The following is a 23,417-nucleotide window of genomic DNA, read 5'->3' as shown; positions in this document are numbered from 1 at the left end:
AACTCCAACCTGCGTATTCCATCTCAAAGATAAACGCATCTTTGTTCCGTTTTCTAGGTCTCTGGTGTTCAGGCCAAATCTTGTCCACAATGCTCACATTGAGAGCGATGAGATCGATTTTTGTCCCTGCAAGTTCGTGCTCGAATTTCTTCCACATATACTCGGATATAATCTTCGGATTGGCCCCAAGTCTGGCCCCTTTGGGGAACTGAGACTTGAGCCACTGAGATCTGTGAAGAGAGAAGATATGTTATAGTGTGTTGTTATCGGTTTATCGTGGCACCTTGTGGGAATGTTTTTGTGCCCTTCTCTCATTAACAGCCAATTGCAATCAATTTGTTCATCCGCCTGTAAATGGTACCGCCCATCGGTCCACAGCACTGCTTTGTCAATGGTGATTATGGTATCTCCATAGCTTCCACTGAAGCCGGAGATGAACTCCCGTCTTCGATCATATTCGTCAGTTTCAACACTCTAAAAATTGGTTATTTTTAGAAATGAACTTTAAGCTGGGATGAAAATTGAGGGGCCTCACTCAAATGGGGTTACCTCTTCCATTTAGGTTACCTATATTTGTACACACTCTGAACGCTCAAATTTAAAAAATAATAATATAAAAGGAAAGTTTTCTTCAACTTTTTTAATGGTGTAAAAATTGTAGTCCAAAATATGGTTGAGCTTTTCCGGCGGAAGATAGTTCTAAATGCGCTAAAAATTTAGAACTTTCATTTGCCTTAACTCATGCATTTAACTTGAACGAGATCAAAAGGAACAAAGGACTTTCTTAATTTCGTTGATTTTTAAAAATTTGGAAAATCGAGGAAGCTGGTTCTAGGCGACCTATTTACAGGGTGTCCCAAAAGTAATGGAACAAAGAGCAACGACAGATTTCTGCCATCAAAATGTTAGGATTCAGCGCAACTGTTGTATTCTGAAAGTAGATATTAACAAATATACAGGGTGTTAAAGTTTAAATTTTGATTATTTTTAAAGCTGGAAAATGGTTCTGCACTGCGCAGCAATTAACACTTCGATTCGCCTTAAACTAGCATGATATACGCATTAATACATTAATAAACTGATTCACACATTGAAGATAGAGGTTCAATGTGCTCGTTTATGGTATAATAAATGGTAATTAAAGGGTTGCACCGCGAATATACCCATGGAGGATTTACAGTTTGTTTATTTACTCACCGAACCCAACCCACCTGATGTTCATCGCTTGACGTCACAATATAGGCATCAATGGGGCGGGTTCCCAATATCACTTCGGATTTCATTATTTGTCTCATTTCAATTAATCTAAAAAAAATCAATTATTTTTTCATTAAAACAGGTACCCAACGAAGTTATCAGTTGGAACCAAAGAGAAAAATGGCTGAGCGAAAATTATTACTAGATTTCGAGTTAAAAATCAGCCAGTTTGTTTTTTGCATTGTTGAAAATTCAAATTTCTAACCCTCCGAAAGTCGGCAATATCGTACCTCATTGTGGTGTTAACCCGCCTGGCGGGAGGAATGGGATTTCCTCTTTTCGAACATGCTTTCCTTAGCTCTCCTCTTTCGATCAACTCCTCATCGAACGCGAGAGTGACGACAATGTAATCTACAACAAAATGGTACTTCTTAGATGAACTGAAGTTGACTACCTCGAACGGTTCAGATTAGCTTCAGTTTAAACAAGCATATAAAACACATTTTTAGGTCATAGGGGCGTGCCTCCTGATACAAACTGGCCTTGCCCTGAACTTAGCCTTGGGCAAGGCCGTGTGGATTAAAATGCGATACGCAGACACGCACCCTTTTTTAGCCCCGATTAAGGGTGGTTTACCTCTCGCTTTTTCTCCTGCCCTGGGAGATTCGCCCTCGACGTCCTAATTCGGGTGAACTCTGGCAAGGCAACCCCAAGGGCGTTTTAAGCCTCGACATTTCAAAGGACGAAGGGCGAAATGTTTCAAGTTGAGGGTTGTAGTAGGGTGGAGGATATTGAACGATTGTATGAGGTAATAAAAATGCTTTTTTTTTGTGCTTCGAAACCAGCTGCATATTTGTTAATTTCAGTGAGCATTTACATACAACGCTTTAATTTTTTTAATAGTTATCCGATTTTGCGAGGTCGTACGAGCGAGCACGGAGGAGCGTTAGGTGTCTTCTGAAGGTGAACACGAGCTGAAAGGGCATTATCGGTCAAACAACTTCAAAAACGTTGTCAACAACTAAACAGGAAAGCATGAGCGAGAAGATGAGAAATGTAAACAACGCGTTGAGGAAGGAAATGCACCAGACCAGCCAAACCGCGATAGCTCGAAATGTCGATGAACTTTCTCACGGTAAAACTGTATAATGGTTTTATTGGAGGTTCCAAGTATCTTTCTATACCATGGCGGTCTTTATTGGAGTGTTAAAGGATTTTTCGCAGCAAGCATGCACCTCATCTTAGATGAAATCTTTCCTTAAGGCCTGGTTTTTCGAACCGTAGTAAGTTTTGGGATAGCAAACTCAACAACAACTTAAGAAGTAATTTATTTCATTGTTAAATAACGCACCTCGATCAGGCTTACAAAAATGAAGAACTCGGTTAACGAAATGCGACAACTTGACCAAGAGGATATCTCCAAGCATTGCGAAGTACTGAGACTGAGGGCTTAGGCGTACTACGGCCAAGAGGCAATTATGGGCTAATCTATTGGCTATATCTTTAAAGAGTAAGTGATTCTTAAATCAATAACAATATTGATCTTTTATTGAGGTGTTGCAGTTGTACGGATTTAACGAAACGTAGTTTTACTTAAATTTTAGTTTTGTTATACAGAAAAATCCTTTTTAAGGGCCATTAATACTAAAATCTATCTATGCCGGGTACATTGCCAAAAAATGATGTACATAGGCGTCGCATAGGGGCAGAACGTTTACCTAGTAACAACATCCTGGTAACTTTGCCAGCAAGATTTCTATCCGAATGGAATTATTCACCACTGATTTGCTCGAATTTCGGAATTATCTTGTTGAAAAAGATACTAGGAGTTCGAGAAATCGGGCCTAAGGGGCAAATTATTAATGCACTGTTGCATTTAACTGCAAAGGATTTTTCATGGAAACGTTGAAATTCAGTCTAAGTTTTGGTCAAATTCTTGGTTTCCGCGAAAACGGATTTAGTAGCTAACAGGACGTTAATGATACGGCCCTAAGGGGAACACAGTGTTTGCACCTTTACTAAGATGATAACATCTATAGAAAGGTTAAAATACCCATAGAATAAGTATTTTATTGTTCGGTTTTGTGGTACCTATCCTCAAAAGGAGAAAAACCGTATTAACTGTTCATCAATTGAAAGTAAAACTTCCCGTATTTGTCACTACAATACGTGCCCTTTTTTCTCTCTCTCTCTCTCTATCTCTTCTCTTCAATTCAATCAATTCAATCAACAAAATTCTCAAGAAACTCACGAACTATTATTATAATATATATATATATATATATATACATACAACCTAAAGGGGGCTCAAGTGTCTGAAATGACGTCAACATTCTATCAGGGCAGCATAAGAACAAGCACGATGAAGAAGAACCATATAAAGAACCTCCAGATAGCGAGGGGTCGCTGCACAGAAGTACAGAGATACCTGAAAATAACACTGCCCAATCATATATTAAAATTGGTTTGAACTAGCATTAATTCCTTGTTTTCACTGTTATCATTTACAGATGTTTATATGTATTACCGAACTGCATCTTCCATTTTAAAAATTTATTTATCTAATGAGCGATTTTTCCCATCGACATTTTATTTTTGCCGAGTAGTGTATTAAAGTAGGAAATCCGAGGCACAGCTAATTAACAACTAGGGAGCACTTCGCTCCCCATTTTGTGCTCAGTGAGGTCGGCGACCTCTCTCTAATCACAGATATCTATCATCACAATGGTACGTGTGGGAGGATAAAGCGAACAGTGACGTCAACGGGGTATCAGGGCCGCAGAAAAGGGTAGGGAGTTAAAGCCTTTTTGGCATTGCACAGTTTGTTATGGTCCCTAGATATCAGCGGATTAACAGCTACGAGAACCGTGATTGGGATGATTGTAGGGAAAGTAGGGCAAAATTTGCTATTGATTTATTCATATAAATACTTAATTCAAAATGGGCCTCATGCTTAAAACGCCGGACAGCTTAAACAAAAGTTCTTTATTAGACAAAGTTATCGGGAGTGGTTTAATTTATGTTGAAAAAACAAAAATGGCTATATAACCATATATTTTCTTCCCTCAATAATTATAAACCCATTTTAATTAATTAAATACATTAGATAATTTGCTCAGTAAACAGTTTTGAATATTTTTTAAATTTAAAACAATTATTTTCTTTAAATTTATCATTGATACTACATAATTTTCTTCGAATTATTACTGGGTACATCCGTACAAATCCTCTAAAACTGCAGATCATTCCGAGTTATTGTACTATAATTTCAATGGAAATTCGAATAAAATCAGAGAAAAAAATCCCAACATTCTTGAATTATTTTCAAATAAAGTTATCTAAAAAACATCTTAATATAGAAAATGTGTGAGAATATAAACAAAAAGCATGGTGAAAACATCAAGTAAAGAATTAAAAAAAAGAAATGTGAAACTCTTTTGGGGGTTTTTAGATAAAATTTAACTAAAACGTGAGAAAAATGCCCAGAATTCTTCGTTTGATAAAATTAATTTGCTTAAAAGAATGTCTTGAAAAAGTGAGAGAAGGGTCAAGAGAAGGGCTGGTCAATTAGAGGTAGTTTTCGGTAATAATGACACTGGATTATTGTCGCTCTGTCTCCGAGGCCAAGAGGAAGGAAGTTAGTTTTCTGATGATATTTTCCTGGGGTCATTGTGGTCAGAAAGGTATTTTGCAGAACATAGTTGAATACTTTTTATATCGAAAAATTAAAGCTAATTAGATTCTTGTTGCATATTTCATTTTATCGCCTCTATATAGTATACATGTATATTCTTTTTCTCGCTTTAATAAATGTCCCCAATTGCATCCATTACATATTTTTTTAGCTGAAATTTATCATTTTTCCTGTACAATCTATGAATTCCTTTGTATGCTCCTATTTCTCAGTTTATTATTTTCAAGTTTTGTGAGTTTGGATAGGATTCAATGCTTAACTAAGCTCGAAATTAGGGGACTAGCGCCTCTAAATTGGAGGTTACAATTTTTTTTAACTTATTACAATGTTCAAACATAAAATCTTTCGAAAGGCCACCTAAGACTTCTCCACGTACGTCCCTGTTTTTTCAGTCGTTTTTTTAAATTTTATGGGCTTGTAGACTAAGACTTGAAGTCACTCCAATCCATCACTCCAATCTTCTCCAATTTGGAGGATATTTTTTCCTGTAAAATACTATTCCATTATGAATATAGTGGGAAGTCATCGTCTGAAATACTTTCTATGTACGTACACCTCTGTTTCTTTAGATATTATCTTCAAATTTTGTGGGTGAATCGACTAAGCATGAATGCTTGGCTAATCCTGAAATCGGGAAAGTACCTCCTTTAATGCGGAGGTTACAAATTTCCCATTTTATCGGAATTTTTCACCGTTAGAGTTATGACTCGAAACTTTTTCTTTGTACGCTCCTATTTTTTTAGGTATTAAACCTTTAAATCTTGTGGGTCCGTAGCAAAGCTCAGATAATACTTCATCACAGAGCCATCAAATCCCTCTTTCAGAGGCAAAAACTCTTACACGATAGAGTCAAAAACAAATTAGCTTCCTCAACTTCTGCTACGTTAATACCCAACATCCCAAAGAAGAGACGAGCTCGTCGAGATTTTAGCTCTCTTCGCCCCCTTTTCTCTTTATTCCGAATTATGCGCCTTGTGGGCCACGCCCATCATCCCGTCCTCTTCTATCACGTGATTCACCTATCCTTACCCATTTTGCTCTCGCAGCATCCTCGATTTGGACCACACGATACAACAGGTGACCCCGAGTTCTTGCAGATGACGTCAACAAGCTACCAGGATTTCAGAGGTGGAAGATCCGATTTATTATTGTTGATTTACGTTGTTGGTATGAACAATGAACATAAGGGTTTTCTTGCAACAATTCTTTATACTGATTTTAATACGGTAGAGGTATCTGACCTTCAAGGGATATGCAAAAAAAATTAAATTATCTGTAATCTATGAGTAATGCAGAGCTAGTTTCTGAGGTTCCAGGTTCTGTTTCTCTCTGTAATTATTCTGATATCCTCATTCCTTCATCGAGTCCTTGTGACGCAACCTTTTGTGTAATGACTCATAGCATCCATTAGTTGACGAATTAATTGACTTACCCTCCAACTCATGTTTCACTCTCCCACGACTTAGAAATAATGCACTTCCTACAATTCACTCATCCATGGAATCCAGACATTGATATCTGGCTCTGTTCCAGGAATGATTGCAATGCAGACTATACATAAATCGATGAATAATAATAGGTTGTTGCACATAATTTGCCTCGCCCCATCACCCAAATAACGATGTAATGGCTTTGAAATTGTTATTCAGTTATAAACACAGTAGGATTATTATGTTAATTCACAGCGATATTTCCTGAATTTTAAGAGGCCAATATCAGTTTCAGTTTGGATCGTTTTGAGTGAATTACAGCGAGTTTTCAAACAAATCTGGAATTTGAAACTATGAACTGATTTAGCTTCATAAGTTTTGCATAACATTAATTGTTGAACACTTTATTATGTGGTGCAAAAATGTATAAAATATTTATTTATTTATGGCTCTTAATTAAAAATCAATTAGTTTGCGCTATAATTACTTTAAAGTATAATAAAAACAATTCTTGCAAACAAAAAAATTAAATTTTTATTCAAAATTTTTAAAGTAGAAAAGAAATTTCCACCCCTGGCATTCATACAAGTTTGAAGATGTGGTTGCCTGTTTAGATTGTCTATGAGATTTTGGATGGTGGATGATTTTGGGTGGATTTCTTCAAGAGTTCACAGCCCTGGAGAGAATATTTCAAACATGTTCTATGGAGTTCATATCTGGCGACAAAGCCGGCCAATCTAACCGGTTGATTCACCTCATTTTCAATGTAGTCATTATGGTACGATGAGGACGGTCATTGTCGACCATAAAGACAAATCTGTCATCACCAGCTCCTCGCAATAGTCTGACACATGGATTCAGAATGTCCTTAATATATCTATCGTCCATCATTGGCCCATGACCAAGAACGAACTCGGTGTGTCCATCGGATATTGTATCGGCCCAAAACATGGCACTTCCTTCCGCAAAAGGAGGCACTAGACCAGCGAGGGTAAGTTGGGACAAATTCTGGTCTCATCAGAAAAAAGAACAAATTTCCAAAATCTTTCAGGTAAAAGTGTGTGTTGTTCAGCCCACTGCAATCGACGATGTTTGTCTTGATAATGTAGACGAGGAACTTTTACTGGGCGACGACATTGCTAACCAGACCGAATAACTCATCTTCTTAGCAGCAACTCCAAGTGTATGTCGAACTTCTCTTCAAAGCTCTAGTATTGCCATATTAGGATTTCGCCGAATTGGTAAGTGTTTCTAGCGATTCTGCTTTAGATTAGTAACAAGTCTATGGTGATTTCTGGGTCTATCTTGCCCAGAGTTAGTCTCTAAATAGCGATCCCATATACGGGAGACGTCACTTTGAGAAATACCTATTCGCTTAGCCACAAACTTCTGCGAATGCCCCTTTTCCACCAAAGTCACTATTCTTGAACGATCAATTTGTGGTATCACTTGGCGATTCATAGTTTCGTTTTCAACCCTAAACAAAATAAATTCTGGGAATAAATGATTTTAAAACAGCAAAACTTTTGGAGCTATGTGTAGTTTCTTCGGTTAATATCCGACATCTAAAATTTCTCTGGGAATTAGCTGGAAACTATCCAACGCGCAATGCTTATTAGGTGCCCATCTCCAGCAGACATGCCGCTAGTTTCCAAGAAAATCATAATTTTCTGATTTAAAGATAATAGGATACTGGAATGTTATGATTTGTGGGGAGAGTGGTACGAGAAAGTAGTTGTATTACGCCAATGATATTTAGTAGAAAAGTACTTGCAAATTGTCCAGCAACGGCCCAAAGACCTTCGACACCAAATACAATTTCATTAAGGATTTACAGAATTTCTTAGTACATTTTAGCAATAAGCCCAAAACCCCTCTAAAATGAAAAAAAACACACATACTGTATTCTTTGGAAATCAGCCACTGTCCTAAATACAATACTAGTTGTCCAGCTTTGCCAGTTGTGTCGCTAGTTTCCAGGACTAGCATGTTTTCGTATCAGGACAGTATAAAGACGCCAACAGGCGTCGCGACGCTGCGGAAATTTGGCTAAAGCTAAGCTCACTTTCTGGCATCTAGCAACTTGTTGCGTATTCCCGTAGGTTAGGCCGAAGTTTTCCAGAAACGACAGGAACTTGTATCAGGACAATAGAAATGGATGTGAAGGGGCGTCGCGACGCTCGCTGTTGTATGAACGCTAGCCCCAGGAGATTAAGAGAATTTTTTTAGTAAAATTCCTTATAATTTAGAAAGCTTCTCATGTCTTAGAGAACACACCCATTCGCGCAAACGGGAATTTTCAAAGTAACTTTCCAGAAATTACAAATATTTTTTATAATCCAGAAATTATTTATGCCCCAATCCTACCTATATGGACTCCAACATCTCGAGCATATGCAACTCTTGCCAGAAAACTTTTCCAGATTTCACTTTTACGGTTGACAGGCTAGTAGGAGGTTAAGCGTCGCGACGCCTACTGTGGCGTCCCAACTAAATACAATCGGTTTAACTGGCTGCAGGAACTCTGAACATACACGGTAAAATCGGGGCTGGAAAGTGGAAATCAATTGGACTGTGGACTGGCTTCAGGAAAGTCTAAATTCCATGGAGCCATCCGCGTTTCAGCAGGGAGGCAGGAGTGAGGCGAGGCGCCACGGCGGCGGCACTTTTTAAGGTAAATTTTCGGATTAAAAGAAGATTCGGAGCAAGAAATAATTGATATATTCCCGGGATTTTAAAGGAAGTGTAATAACGATACTGCTTCTTTCGATAGGATAATGTGTAGTTTATGATACTGAGATACATTTAGTTCCTCAGATAATTTTAAGTGAGATGTGGCGTCTCGACGGTGGCGCTTGTAAAGAGGAATTTTACGATAAAAAATTATAACAAGATATCAATTATTTATCTTCAGGCATTCTGAAGTAGTGCAACAATTATGATAGTGTAATGATGATAATAAATAAATAAGTAAATTTATGTCCTCAGATAGTTTGAAAGTCTTATTTATATAAAAATGATTTATTAAAATTTTACGACAATCCTAGACGAAATTTTACTTCCCTCAGAAAACTGATTTCAATTTTGCCCTTATCCGCAGAAATCCAGTTTTTTCCACTCCTGGAAATTACAAAAATAATACCCAGAACTATCGGTTACAATGGTGCATTGTTACAATAATTAGGGGTGATTCAAATCTGGGATTATCCACCCCCTCCCTGTCTTAAGCTGTATCCAGACGATGTAAGAGATCAACTCTGGATAGAATCATCAGGAAGGCAGGAACAGGAATATGTAGTAATCTTCATTAATCCCTATCACGTCAGTTTCCGTACTAGCCTGCTTTTAAATGACCCTATTTTAGTTATTTGAGAACTCTCTTAATGGCACGTTTACCATTATGGGTTGATGGCATTTGCTAACATATGGCACCCGAGAAATTGTTATGTTTGTTGTTTGGTATTTTGAAATTGAGTGAAACTGGCATTTAGATATTTTTATCGCATTGTTAGTTTGGATTTATGATATGGAAAGTTTGAGTTCAGATTAGTAATACAATCGATGTGCAGGGCATTTCAATATTAAGTGGCAAACATTCAGGAACAGATTGAAGATAGAATTTGTTGCTTATGAGCGTTATTGCCCACAAGCAGAAGAAATCACGAATCTTGACTATAAAGCGCTTTCACATGTACTATACAGGGTCATCCAAAGAAAACTTGACTCCTCTTAATCTTGAAAAATAAGAACTTTTTTAAAAAAGTCCTGAAATACGTCAAAACGTTAAAAAATAAAGAATACAAAAAAAATAATTAAAAAAAATGAAAGAGAAATAAAAGAATAAATAAATAAATAAAAATAACCAAAGAATGTATTTGAGCTCAAAATCGAAAACAAATCAACTTCCTATCAAGAAACAAGTTTCTTCATTGTTTACGTACTATTTAACTCAGTATATGTACCATTTTTTACGAAATTTGTAGCTGTTTTTCTTAACAATTAATTGACAGATTTTAAATCGCACTAGACCATTTAAATGTAGTTTTAAAAAACCTTGAATTTGGGGTGTCACATGATCCCTTATACCATTTAAAATTTTTGAAAGGGTTGCTATGACTCGCATAAGGGTGTAGTTTGGGTGTAGAATTTTATATAAAAATTCGTTTCCTTCCAAAATTGTTGTGAGGTATTCTGGGAATTTTCCGAAAAGTCCTTATTTTTCAAGATTAAGAGGGATTACTTTATATTGCGCAGATGACAGATACATCAGCGACTCATTATATGATCAAGTTGACGAAATTTATAGTTTTTTTCGATTTACTCAAAAAGTACTAATTTTTTATATTTATGATGTATATGGTATTTTTTCATTTTTTCCTCCCAATGGAATGATGCAAAAAGAATTGCAATGTGCTGTTTGAAAAACTGACTTTTTTTAATTTAAAAATTCTAAATTTCAATAAATTAAAAAAAAAAAATTTCAAATATTTTTCTTAATTGCTTATGAAAATGTGTGAATTTTCCAGTAATTTAAAATTTACTTCATCAATTTATGGCAAATAGTTTTGTAAGCAATTGAGTTTTAGTAAAGCTTTACAAGTATTGAAAGAGTCGCAAAAATCAAAATAAATAAAAAACAGTTGAGAATCGGTGCTATGTTGTGTTATGAAACTTATGTTTATTTTCGACAAAAAACCCATTTTCACTAAAAAAAACTGCCATATTTCATTTAAAAAAATGAAGTGAAGGTCAGTTTCCGGTTTAACCGGAAGTCATATCAAGTTGAAAATATTTTTACAGTGCCAGGTTTTTTCCGTAAATCAATAATACATTCAACTTGTAATTTTCCACGTACGGATTGTGTCAACTTCCAAAGACGGACCCTGTATAAACAGGTGATTATGTTCTTTTTCGTGGAAGCACAAAACCTTAAAATAAATCCACAACAATTACACCTTGAAATATTCCCCATTGATGAATGCAAATCACCCTTTTAACACGCTCCTTCCCCTGTGCCAATTCCAGCCTTAACTGACACACATCCGCCCCGACTCCCCATTGAACCTTTTCACACCCCTCGTCATATGTGTGCAGCACCGCGCACTCCATGCCCTCCTATTACCATATGTTGCAACTCGTGTCGAAGAATATTTCGAAACGAAAGGGTGAAAAGGGCCGTGTGCAGTCCACGTTTGGGATAATCCGGAATTCAGCCTACGCACTGTTCTGTTTTCCTGATTGAGTTATCCAGGCTTGATCTCCCACGCCGCCTGGATCCCATTCACGAGAGCATTCCTGGAATGTCTACCCCGAATGCTTCTTCTTTTAGGCTTATTTTAAGTTCATTTTAGATTATCCAATTTCTTGCACGAGGTTGTCGAGACACAAAAATGGCCGTTTGCCCGATCTTTAGTGAATCATCCATTTAATAAGTCTAAGTAAGCTTGGCTTAAATTGAGACTATTGCTGCAGGTAGAAGGAAGGGTCAATTTAAGCCAAGTTTATATAGATTTGTATAGCTTTTTGGCTTGGGGACTTACAGTTGATACGTTTGTAAGTGCGCTGCCTTGTGCCATTATTTCCATGTTTAAAAGCAATTTTAAAACGCTTTTTGTGCTAGCGAGATGCGCTCCTTGTAGTATATGTCCGTTCTTAATGAATCAATTTGATAATTTTATTATTTATATAATTATTTTATTTATTTCCATTAAGTGCGTTCTCGTCCTGAAATAATTCATTGGCGAAGAAGACAATTTGCGTTGCCGCAGTTCTTAAAAAAAATTCAGTACTGAGAGATTTGTTGGCAAAGTTTCTTAGTAAGTGCAGCAATTTGGTTTTAATACGGGGTGTTCATTTAACAGCCTCTCGGACTCTTATGAGTTTTATTTGTGATTTCATGAAAAATCACTTATGGGGATGTGTAGGAGGCTAATGAAGGTGAATTGTGAAATTAGCGGCAACCATACATACAGGGTGGCCCCAAAAAGCGGAGCGTCATAGAGTACAATTTTTTTCACGTGAATATAAAATCGTCTCCTGAGCCTACCTTAGTTCCTAGTCCTTTTTCACTATAGAATACAGTGACTCGAATCTAGACGTTTTGAAAGAAATTTTAGACTTTTGCAATGCCCCACGAGAGGATTCTATCGCGTACAAAATACAGGTGGACTCATTTAAAAAATTCCACTTTACGATGCCTCGCCTTTTTAGGACGCCTCGTAGGGTTGTCACTAATTTTAAAATTCACCTTCATTAGCCTCATATACATCCCCATAATTGATTTTTTTGAGAAATCACGAATAAACTCATAGGAGTCTTAGGGGCAGTTAAATGGACACCCTGTATACTTATTGGGCAACATTACTTTTTGAGGTTTTGATAGTGTGGCATTGACCTTCCAGACAACAATATCATCGCTTATTTTTGTGCAGGTATCAGATAATAAAATCTGGACGTGCGGTCTTGGTAGTTTAAGATTGTAGACGTATTTAAGTCCCCTTTAACCAGGTCAAGTTTAGTGAACCACTAGCATTTAAACCAGAAAATGCCTTCAAATAAGAATTTTGTTCGAGACCCTGTAGCTGACCAGTTGGTCAATTATGCCAAAAAACATGAGGTAAGTTCAAAGGCTATTTGAATATTTTTTCCACCATTTTTTGAGCGGCTACATAGGGTGAAGAAAGGTCTATAACCACCAATACTGGCAATCCAATAGGGTGTAAAGAGGCGAGTTTGACTGTGGATTACCATGGGCCCACTTTGCTGCAAGATGTGATGCTTTTGGATGATTTGAGTCATTTTACGAAAGAGAGAAACCCTGAGAGGGTTGTTCACGCCAAAGGAGCTGGAGCTTTTGGTTACTTCGAGGTAACTCATAATATTTCCAAATTCACTGCTGCGAAACCATTTTCCGAGCTTGGAAAAAAGACACCGATAGCCATGAGGTAGGTTTTTCCACCTTGAAAACCATAATGAATGTTCACCAAATTTTGTGGCTTATGGCGTGCTGATGCTTGAGGATTCTTATGAATTTTCTGGGAAAACTAAAGAAAAAATTGCTCTTTCCAGTAAAATTAAAAACGCAGTGGCGTAGGAGGTTTCATTTTTCTCTATATTTAGTAAAAAATATAGCAAAAATGCTCTTCAGCCTGGTCTAAAGTGCAGTGGCGGGGACTATTTTTTCTTCGTCTACGTTCAATTCCATTGATTCTTATATTTTTCCTTTCTTAAAATTAATAATTTAAATAAAGATTCTCCACTGTGGCTGGCGAGAGGGGTTACGCAGATACTGTAAGAGACGTTAGGGGCTTCGCAATTAAATTCTACACTGAAGATGGAATATGGGACATTGTGGGCAACAATACTCCGATATTTTTCATCAAAGATGCCGCTTTGTTTTCTAGTTTTATTCACGTCATGAAACGGTAAGTAGACTAAAACGAAAGACTCAAATTACTAATAAAACCATCAGAAATCCAGTTACCAACATCAGACCGGATTATGACATGTTCTGGGATTTTTGCTCATTGCGACCTGAAACCACCCATCAAACCATAATTACATTTTCCGATAGAGGAATTCCCAGGTCTTATAGAACCATGCATGGGTACGGTTCCCATACCTACGGCTTTGTCAACAAAGAGGGAGCTTTTCACTGGGTCAAGTACCATTTCATTTCAAATCAAGGTAAAACCTGATCGAAGATATAATCAGAAAACTCAAATGTTTTCAAAAAAAGGAATCCAGAATATCCCATCGAAGGAAGCTCAACAATTAGCAGGCTCAGATCCAGATTACCACACACGAGATCTCTACAATGCAATTTCCAGAGGTGATCACCCATCCTGGGACTTTTATATCCAAATAATGACTCCTGAACAAGCTTCTAAGTCCCCATATGACCCTTTTGATTTAACTAAAGTTTGGTTACATTCAGAGTACCCTTTAATTCCTGTAGGGCGCATTGTCCTGAATAAAATTCCGGGAAACTATTATGCCGAGATCGAACAAATTGCCATGGACGTTGCCAATTTAATACCAGGTAATAAGGAAGAGGTATGAGGTTTTGTTAGGAATAAGGGGTGATTTTAGGGGTGGAAATTTCTCCTGATCGAATGCTTCAAGGGAGGATGTTCGCTTATAGGGACACTCATCAATACCGCCTAGGGCCTAATTATTCTCAATTGCCAGTTAATGCTCCTTATCACATTCACAATTATAACAGGGATGGATATGGTACAGTTAATAGTCAAGGAGGGGCTCCCAATTACCATCCCAATAGCTTTGGAGGGCCTGAGGATAATCGCAGAGCTAAAGCTCTATCACTAGCAATTCCATTGCATGGGGAAGCTACTAGGTCAGTTTTTTAGAGCTTACTTTGTAATGCTTATAACAACTTTTCATTTTTAGAATTGATAGCGGAAATGATGACAATTACACTCAAGCTCGACTTCTATACCAAAACGTCCTTAAGGAGGATGAAAAGCAAAGGTTGGTGGATAATTTGGTTGAATGGTTACAACGTGCCACGAAAACGATTCAGAAAAGAGCAATTGAGAATATGTTTGATCCTGTGGATAAATCCTTGGGGAATAGATTGAGAGAAGCTTTGCAGCTGGAAGAGGAGTTCCACATTGATTTCTGAATTTTCAATAAAATGTTCATCTATACCGTTTATTTTACTGTCCTACTCAGCAGGTCACTGGAAGTAATGGTGACCTTTGTGATCAGGTCAGCTCCACCATTTAAATCAGCCTTTTAGGACAATATTTCCCAAGGGGCAAATTAGTTTCAATTTGGTGGAAACTTAGCTGTGTAGATAATGCACAATGATGAATATAATTGAATCAGTTCAGTGATAGTGACAAGCGTTTTCTTAGTTGAATAATTTTTTTTTTTTGAGAGAAACAGTTTTAATTTGATTTTTTTTTGCGTTTTACGCAGAAGTACAATGAATATGAAGTAATTAGTAAATCTACTTTTCAGTTATTCCATTGGTTATAATTGACTGTTACAGACAGACAAAGAATAAAATTGAGTACAAATAGATACAAAATGAAGCAGAGAATTGAATAAATTAAACAAAAATGATATTTAGTTTTGGATTGTAAATCAAAGTCAACAAATGATTTATTCATAACATACAGTATGACTCGGGATGGGTTTGCCAAGAGGAGAGAGTTTCTTATTTTTCACTTTACGAGAAAAATGTCACCTTCATAAAAGTTTTCCCTTGTTCCCAAAAGATTGAATCAGTTCTCACCGTTTCAATTTTCCTCTTCGTTACAGAGAAATATAAAAAAATAGATTTATCAGAAGGACTAGAGGATTGGGAAATTGAAGTAATATATACAGTGCCTTATTTAACATACTTTTAATCAAGTTTCGATCCCTTGAAAAACAAAAGTAAAGGCCTGTAGGGTTCACACCGGAAAACACGAAATATCTAAAAAATACCCTTCAGGAACATTTTCTGATTTTTTTTTGCATAAAGTATTTATGGATCTAGTAACCTGAACCTGCTGTAAGGGACATTTTCAAGGAACTGATGAGTACTTCTGCTAAACATGAAGCAGAGCAATCTTATGTAACTTTTGAAAAACCAGAATTGTTCTTGCGGTAATTATTTGATGTGTAAGTGATAGATGCTGTATCATTGAATAATGTCTCAATTGACTTAAATACAGAATTTTCTATAGTTTTAATAGAAGGTTTCTGTAACCTTGAATATCTAAACTAACCTTGGAAGTACTTTTTTGAGAAGGATGTTTCTTTACCTTGAGTAACCTGCTGAACTAGCTTTAAAAAATTACTCGTTTTTAAGTAATCACAACCTCACCGAAACTAACTCTTTGGGAATTTTTTCGATTTTCGGTAGGTGAAGCTTGAGGGAGAATTTTTTGAGTTTTTGAGAAAAGGTTGATAGATAGTGTCTGTAATCACAAATACCTACGTTATATAAACATTTTTTTAAATTTTTGATCTGAATTTGACCTAATGTTTGCATCAAAGAAACAGGATTAAATCAGACTATTTTCAGATGGCTTCAAGGTAGGAGTGTAAGTGCGGTTTCTCATTGGCCTCACTGAATAACAAGGCAGTTTGAACGGTCATCTTGCATGTGTGAAACACCTCTTAAGTTGCTCACTCTCCAAACATGGAATTTGTTCGGTTAACATAAACTTTGGGAAGATAATAGAATTTCAACTAATTTACGTTTAATGCCACTTTCGATTAAGTGAACTTTCTAATAAATCAGTTGACTTATTTAGGCTAAACCGAATTGTGTTGTGCAGTATTGGAATCACAACAGACAGAAACTAGGACACTTTGCGTTCAGTTGTTTGCTTGTGGTGAAGATTATCCATAATACAAAATTTGGTTCATATAAATATGGTTCCAGTGAACCTTGCCAACAGTGCAGGAAAGAACTTGTTAAAGCTGTAGTACATACTTCTAAAGAGTGCTGACATGTCCCATACAGTTGTGGCTTACGACAACAGAGATGCTGCCTCGAAGGTGTTGTTGGAGTTCTCAAAAAAGCATGAGGTAAGTACGATTCAAAATTAGTTATATTCATGGAAGTTTTAACTTGAATTTTAGCTCTTTAGAAGTCTAAAATGTCAATAGAACAAATGTGTAGTTTTCTATTTCTTTCAATTTTTCGTGGATGCATTTTGAACTTGGAATTTTGATTTTTTGAATTTTGATTCTTCATTTTTTGAATTTTAGTTTACCCTAAGGGACTTATCACAAATCCTTCCATGCCATCCTTTCCATTTTTCAGAGCAATGACGATAGTATGACCACCGATGGTGGCAATCCAGTGGATCGTCACGAGGCTAGCTTGACCGTGGGCTACAATGGACCTTTTCTGCTTCAAGACACAGTCCTCATGGACGAATTAACCCATTTTAGCAGAGAACGTATTCCTGAAAGAGTTGTTCATGCCAAAGGAGCTGGAGCATTCGGATATTTCGAAGTCACTCATGATATCACCGAATACACTGCTGCTACTGTCTTTTCTGAAGTGGGGAAGAAGACCCCGATTGCAATAAGGTGGGGCTTAAATTAAATTAGTATAAATAGCATAAGAAGCTGCTTTGATAGGTTTTCTGAGGTAGCTGGAGAACGTGGTTATCCAGACACTTACAGAGATCTCAGAGGATTCGCAATGAAGTTCTACACTGAGGATGGAATTTGGGATTTGGTGGGCAATAATAGCCCAATTTTCTTCGTCAATGATGCCATTAATTTCCCAATGTTTATGCATGCCTTAAAAAGGTATTTTCCTTCTCCAGCAATTCAGTTTAAATTTAATATTATTACCTAAAAGGAATCCTGTAACCAACATCAGGCCCGATTACGACGCTTTCTGGGACTTCGTGTCATTGAGAACTGAAAGCACCCATCAGACTTTGCAGTTGTTTACTGATAGAGGCATTCCTGCAAGCTACAGGAAGATGCATGGATATGGGGCCAATACTTACTCGTTTATCAATTCAGACGGGACTTTTTGCTACTGCAAGTTTCACTATAAGTGCAACCAAGGTATAGTGATTGAATGAAATTGTCTAGAACGTTTCTTAGAAATAATAATTGTTTTAGGCATAGAAAATCTCACCCAGGCCGAAGCAGATAGATTGGCAGGGGTAGATGGAGATTTTTATGTTAGGGACCTATACAATGCGATTCACAATGGGGAGTTTCCTTCCTGGTCGTTTTATATTCAGGTGAGGCCTTTATATCCAGATACGAAAAAACACAATTTAGTTAAAGTTGAAATTTAATAACCTTGGAAAACTTGAGAACAAAAAAAAGTTTTTAAAAGGATTTTTCTTGTTCAAATGCGATTTAAAGATCATGGGAAGCATTTATCAGTTGGCCTATAATACGGCTCTGGATTATTAATTTGGTTCCGGTAATTTCTTTAACTATCTATAAAACTAATAAGCATCACAATTTAAAAGGCCATTAACGTAGTCTATCAATTTAATATTTAAAAATCCCTGGGAAAATTGTTTTTCTTCGAAGGCAATTTCAAACGAGGAGAAGCTTTCATCAATTGCTCTATGTCATACCTGTGAATCTGAATTTTCCATTTGCTTTGAGCATATCGAAAAACAGGTCCATTTAGTTAAAAATTTTTGAAAGTCCCAAAAACTAATTTCAGGGTTATCGTAATCAAAACTACCATGAAGAGTACATTTTTTTTCGTAAAATGAAAAATAAAAAACTTTTTTCTCTTGGCAGTCTCATCCGAGGACATACTGTATATTAGTACGTTAATTTGACGTCGGCCCCTGGTAAGATTTGTCGTCGAAAATTCGAAAATTTTACCATTCACGTCTGAAGCAGGAGAAGTGAGGGGCAAAGTTCATAGATAGTTTCTAATATCTTGCAAAAAATAATTACCCATATTATTATTATTTCTTTTTTAAACTTAGAGTTATGTTTTGTTTTACAGATTATGACCCCAGAACAAGCATCCAAAAGCCCTTACGACCCTTTCGATAACTCCAAGGTGTGGCTTCACGGAGACTACCCCCTCATTCCAGTTGGGAGATTTGTTTTGAACAAAAATCCTACCAACTACTTTGCAGAAATTGAGCAAATCGCCTTTGATGTGTCTCATATTATTCCTGGTAAGTCAAATAATATAGTAAGTCTATTATAGAACCTACGGAGTTTCATCTCCTCTTCCAATTTTCTATACAGGGTGTTCCTAAATATCATGTAAATATGGAAGGAGGTAATTTTTTCGCTTATTTCATGACTAAAAGTGCATATAATCATAGGTCTGCATACGTTTCGTAAAAAAAGTAATAAAGTATTCACAACTAAAGATAATGACAAAAAAAAATTAAAAACCACATGTTTAATTGTTCGAAATTTGCTTTTTTTCTGTGCAAAACATCTGTACTGAACACTGTTTATCAGTATTACTAAGAAATTAACGCAGGCAACGTGTATGTGAGCATTTCTTATTATTGTTAAAATTGTTAATTAATATTATTTGAAAATGTCTAAATTTGCATTTTATTAATTTGAAATAGTGTTTGAAAAAGTGAAATTTAAAATGAATCACCGTGTTTGGCGAGAGCGGCAGATTCATGGTGGACAAAGGTGAGGGGATCTGTCAAGAGGAAAAAGGGAGGCGAGAGTAAAATCGACTTTAAAAAAGCAAATCTCGTGAATTTTTAATAACTTATCAGTTATTGACTTTGAATGAAATTGTAAAAATTCGGAGGCGTGTTTCGAGGGTTGTGGAAGAGTTTTTCTCAAATTCAAATATGTCAAAACGTAGTTTATTAAGTCCTCTCTTAACCCGAAAAGACTGATTCCGCAATTCATAGCGGTTAGGGAACAACATCGATTTCCGTGGGACCCTGCAGTTGTCAATATTTTCAAATTTTCCCGAATAACTCGATAACAGTAAATTTTAAAGATAAGACACCTTACCTAAATTTATCTTAAAATTTAACGATAAATTCAAAAATGCAAAAAAATTTGGAGTTTTAGTTTAAATTAAGGAAGTTTATGTTACATGCGGGAAGACGGATTATGCAGGAGGGTGATAGCAACAAGGCCACTTTTAAGTTCTACACCTAAAATGAATGAGGGTCCCTGTTTCAACCTTTTTTCTAATGTCAAAAATTAAATGGGGGGGTAAAATGTTAATTGGACACCCTGAATGCTACTTTTGTTTGGTTCCAATTCCTGGTCTATGTGATTGTGTTCATTTTTCCCTGTATACCTTGAGCTATAAATCAAATGCTACGACAGGTTTTTCATGTCATAATTTTTAAAAATTTGTTAAAAGAGCCTTGATGAATACACTGAATATCTCCTTTCGAACTATGAAGCGTCACATTTTACCGTATAACAATGATGAGTCGTGCGGAAGGAGTTTGAAAGCAACTAGAGATTGAATATGAAAACAGCTTATTTTCGTGTTTCATCGTTCGTTTTACTTCCAAATTGTTTGATTTCGTCTCAGTTAAAGGAAATCGTGAGACGCCCATGCGCTTTAATACTCTGCGTGAATTTTTCCGCACTCTAAAAATTCAGAAGCGGGTTTAAATGAGAAAAGGTTTCATCCATCGCAATTTTTTGAAAATTTGTCTTAATTAAAAAAGAACCGTGAGATTCCAGCGAAATCTATATCTTTCGATGCTCTGAAAGTTCCTTTTCAGTTCGGGAAATTTTGAAAATTCCGGCACTTGAAACAGTTTCTTTCCAACCCAGTTCCAGTGCGTCTCATCTAGCTTACTCGCTTCAGCAATTTATTTTTTTCCTTTTAGCCCGGCTTCCTTCCTCCTGCTGCATGACCTAGTATTCTTCAAATTTGTTAAAATGTGCGATATATTTAACTCCGGTTTAATTAAAAATTTCACTTGGCAGTTGATGTACATCATTAAATCGACCAGTTGATCAGGGAGTTAAAAATACATTTTTTAGGTAAAGGACGCGTAAAAATATACGATGTGTTTACTATTTACAATAACGCCCACTATGTTGAAAACCTCTATAAAATTATTTCGACATAGAGTATTTTCGGCCCGGCACATTGTCACTCTTAATAAATATATTGAGACGTGTTCGCCATTAAAACGTTTTACTCATCACTCTGGCAAGAGCCGGCAATGAATCAGATGGATTAGTTCACCTTTCCCCGTAAATAGATGGTCGCACGTTCAAAGTATTCATATTTTCTTAGGAATCCATTATTCTCCTGATAGAATGCTCCAGGGCAGAATATTCAATTATGGAGACACTCAGCGGTACAGATTGGGAATCAACAGCGATCAGCTTCCTGTGAACTCCCCCTTTCAGGTAAAATCAATTTCCGAAATTGCCAGATTTTTCGGGAGGAACGCGTTAAATTTATTTTCAAAAGAAGCTCATAAATACGTTCCGTTATTTTCTAAATAGTGTTAAGTAATAACCGAGCGAAGTTGCAGTTAATCTTCCTGGCTATTAAAACGTCACTTAAGTTAGTCTATTTTCTTCGGAATGTTTTGTTGTGGAATGTGCGAAATAAGTGGGAAGCGTTGGCCAAAATACCTGGGACTATTGCGTTCGTGCTTTCCCTCAGATTCACAGCTACAACAGGGACGGCCAATCCACCCTGGTAAGCCAAGGAGGGGGGCCCAATTACTTCCCTAATAGCTTCAACGGTCCTAGAAATGACAAAAGGGCCAGGGCTTTAGCCCCGAGGATCCCTCTTACTGGCTTGGTTGAAAGAACCGATTATGGTTTGGTGGACAACTACTCTCAAGCTCGACTTTTGTGGACCAGGGTTAAGTTGATATGATCATGAGGTTATTTGGGCTAAATCGGCTTTTACAGGTTATCAAAGAGGACGAGAGGCAGAGGACTATTGAGAATTTATTGAGTTGGCTGAGGCAGACAAATCCCGTTATCGCTGAAAGGGCTATTTCTAATATGTTTGAGAAGGTCGATGAAGAGTTGGGGGCTAGATTGAGAGAAGGACTGAGGCAACATCAGCAAGTTACATCCTCTACTCATGTGCTTTTATAAAACGATGTGTACTCTCTACTATATATATGATGCAATTCAGCAGTAGCACAGTCTCTTAGGCCCAAATCGCACAGTATCCCTATAAACTTCTGCATCCCTAATAGCTAAAGATCAAGAGTGGCACTTTCGACAGGCAACGTCAGAGCCTCTATCCCCCTGCACGTCCTCTAAAACTCCCAATTCCGCCATCTTACCTCCTACCACCCCCTTAATAACTTCGTGGGCGATTTCCATTAAAAAAATCCACTATATATATAATAAAGAAATTTACTTCTACGGATCTACTACTTTCCCTCATTTTCTGGTTAAACTGTTTATTTAGGTTTCCAATAAATGTCTAACTATATCTTGCTTTTTTATCATATTCTCCGGTATATTGATTAATGAATAATATCAGGAGATATGTGGAAATCTGAGATTGTAATTTAAATAATGAAAGGGGGATTGATTAGGGATGTGTTTGTGCACTCATGCGTGAATTTATTGGAAATGAACTCCACATAAGTATCAAGAGAACAGAAAGGTTCTAAGGATGGGCCTCACACATGATCTGCCTGCCATATATGTAGGAATTCATATTTCAGCTACCCGATACAAACAACATTACTATTTCACACGTTATTTATTTTTGATGATCCTGAATCGTGAATTATCCACAAAAAGTTGAACAAATCATCATCTGTACCTTTAATAACGAATTATTTTTAATTAACTACAAATCTCACCAGAAACGGAACTTAGGTTTGCAAGGTAAACATACTCTATTTTTTCTTGACATTTAATCGGGTATTCATATCATTTCAGTGTATTGTGAGACCTACGACTGCGTTTATTTCGCAATCAATACTTCAAAGCTATGTCTGGAATAGTTGAGCCACAAATAATGAACTGATTTTATTACATTATTTCTTTGGTCAGAAAGGTCATTTTATTATACAGTGTGTTTAAAAATAAGTCTGCCAACTGATTACTATTTGTTCCTGCGACCGCAATAAGAAATGAAGTTCATACGCACATGGGTTGATTTTCGTTCCCGGTCTGAAGTATAAAATGATGAAAAATTATTATTTTTTTTTTAGTTTTTTCCTAATATGTCCGTTTCGGAATTTAATATATTTACGAAAATTGGGAGCGTAAAATAGGTATAAACACATCTCTTTTAAGAGGAAAAGAACGTTTTTAATTTCAGCAGTGGCGTCCCTATTAATGTGATCTTGAACATTTTATACGAAAAATACACCTGCAGTTGGCAGGCTTATTTTGAAACGCCCTGTATATTTAAGCCAACCTAAAAAAAAGGAAATTTTGGAAAATTTTAACTAACTTAATTAGATATTCAACAGCAGTGAATCTCGGTATGAGAAGGGGAATAAATGCAAAAAATTCTCGATCGGTTCGGTTCAGGTTACTTCACAATCTTTGAGAACATAAATCAGGTCAATTCGGATTGTTTCACGATCTATCTGAAACAATCCGACACGAAATAAGTCCTTCTCAGGCATCTCTTGTCTTGCCACGACTAGGAAATGTCTTTTTGTAAGTGGGGAAGAGTT

At 36.5% G+C, this 23,417-nt stretch overlaps 3 protein-coding genes across 5 annotated transcripts in view; 2 read left to right on the top strand and 1 right to left on the bottom strand.

Moving 5' to 3' along the window:
• The window catches only part of LOC136413875 (xaa-Pro aminopeptidase ApepP-like), a 32,902-nt gene that overhangs the window by 2,723 nt on the left and 6,762 nt on the right, over positions 1-23,417 (bottom strand). Inside the window, exons 2-5 of one of the 2 annotated variants that reach the window (XM_066397627.1) lie at positions 1,488-1,608; positions 1,212-1,305; positions 284-474; positions 10-230 (exon numbers count right to left, since the gene is read on the bottom strand). In XM_066397627.1, the coding sequence (XP_066253724.1) occupies positions 10-230; positions 284-474; positions 1,212-1,305; positions 1,488-1,608 (627 nt within the window). Of the gene's footprint in view, positions 1-9; positions 231-283; positions 475-1,197; positions 1,306-1,487; positions 1,609-23,417 lie in introns of those variants that run through there. The other variant, XM_066397628.1, reaches the window with a different exon arrangement.
• Positions 12,796-15,071, top strand: LOC136413885 (catalase-like). Its single transcript, XM_066397643.1, has 7 exons — positions 12,796-12,937; positions 12,994-13,265; positions 13,572-13,745; positions 13,793-14,007; positions 14,060-14,362; positions 14,413-14,677; positions 14,731-15,071. The coding sequence occupies exons 1-7, from the start codon at positions 12,866-12,868 to the stop codon at positions 14,963-14,965; spliced, it is 1,536 nt and encodes a 511-aa protein (XP_066253740.1). The 5' UTR covers positions 12,796-12,865; the 3' UTR covers positions 14,966-15,071.
• On the top strand, positions 16,754-22,052 carry LOC136413883 (catalase-like). Of its 2 annotated transcripts, XM_066397640.1 has the most exons (10): positions 16,754-16,869; positions 17,108-17,379; positions 17,431-17,604; positions 17,657-17,871; positions 17,929-18,053; positions 18,788-18,965; positions 21,041-21,156; positions 21,419-21,622; positions 21,673-21,870; positions 21,924-22,052. In XM_066397640.1, the coding sequence occupies exons 1-9, from the start codon at positions 16,792-16,794 to the stop codon at positions 21,862-21,864; spliced, it is 1,554 nt and encodes a 517-aa protein (XP_066253737.1). In that variant the 5' UTR covers positions 16,754-16,791; the 3' UTR covers positions 21,865-21,870; positions 21,924-22,052. The 2 variants fall into 2 exon arrangements, with proteins under 2 accessions (XP_066253737.1, XP_066253736.1); XM_066397639.1 differs by having other exon boundaries at positions 21,673-22,052.

This window comes from Euwallacea similis, chromosome 15 (assembly GCF_039881205.1).
Source record: "Euwallacea similis isolate ESF13 chromosome 15, ESF131.1, whole genome shotgun sequence".
Classification (NCBI taxonomy): domain Eukaryota; kingdom Metazoa; phylum Arthropoda; class Insecta; order Coleoptera; family Curculionidae; genus Euwallacea; species Euwallacea similis.
This window is presented reverse-complemented; position numbering and strand designations above follow the sequence as displayed.

Bases quoted from the DNA above. Each gene is read 5' to 3' on its own strand.
- LOC136413885 (XM_066397643.1), top strand. From the start codon at position 12,866: ATGCCTTCAAATAAGAATTTTGTTCGAGACCCTGTAGCTGACCAGTTG. The intron at 13,266-13,571 runs GTAGGTTTTTCC...ATTTAAATAAAG, and splicing joins AAGACACCGATAGCCATGAG to ATTCTCCACTGTGGCTGGCG. The intron at 14,363-14,412 runs GTAATAAGGAAG...GGGTGATTTTAG, and splicing joins CGTTGCCAATTTAATACCAG to GGGTGGAAATTTCTCCTGAT.
- LOC136413883 (XM_066397640.1), top strand. From the start codon at position 16,792: ATGTCCCATACAGTTGTGGCTTACGACAACAGAGATGCTGCCTCGAAG. The intron at 17,380-17,430 runs GTGGGGCTTAAA...CTGCTTTGATAG, and splicing joins AAGACCCCGATTGCAATAAG to GTTTTCTGAGGTAGCTGGAG. The intron at 17,872-17,928 runs GTATAGTGATTG...TAATTGTTTTAG, and splicing joins TCACTATAAGTGCAACCAAG to GCATAGAAAATCTCACCCAG.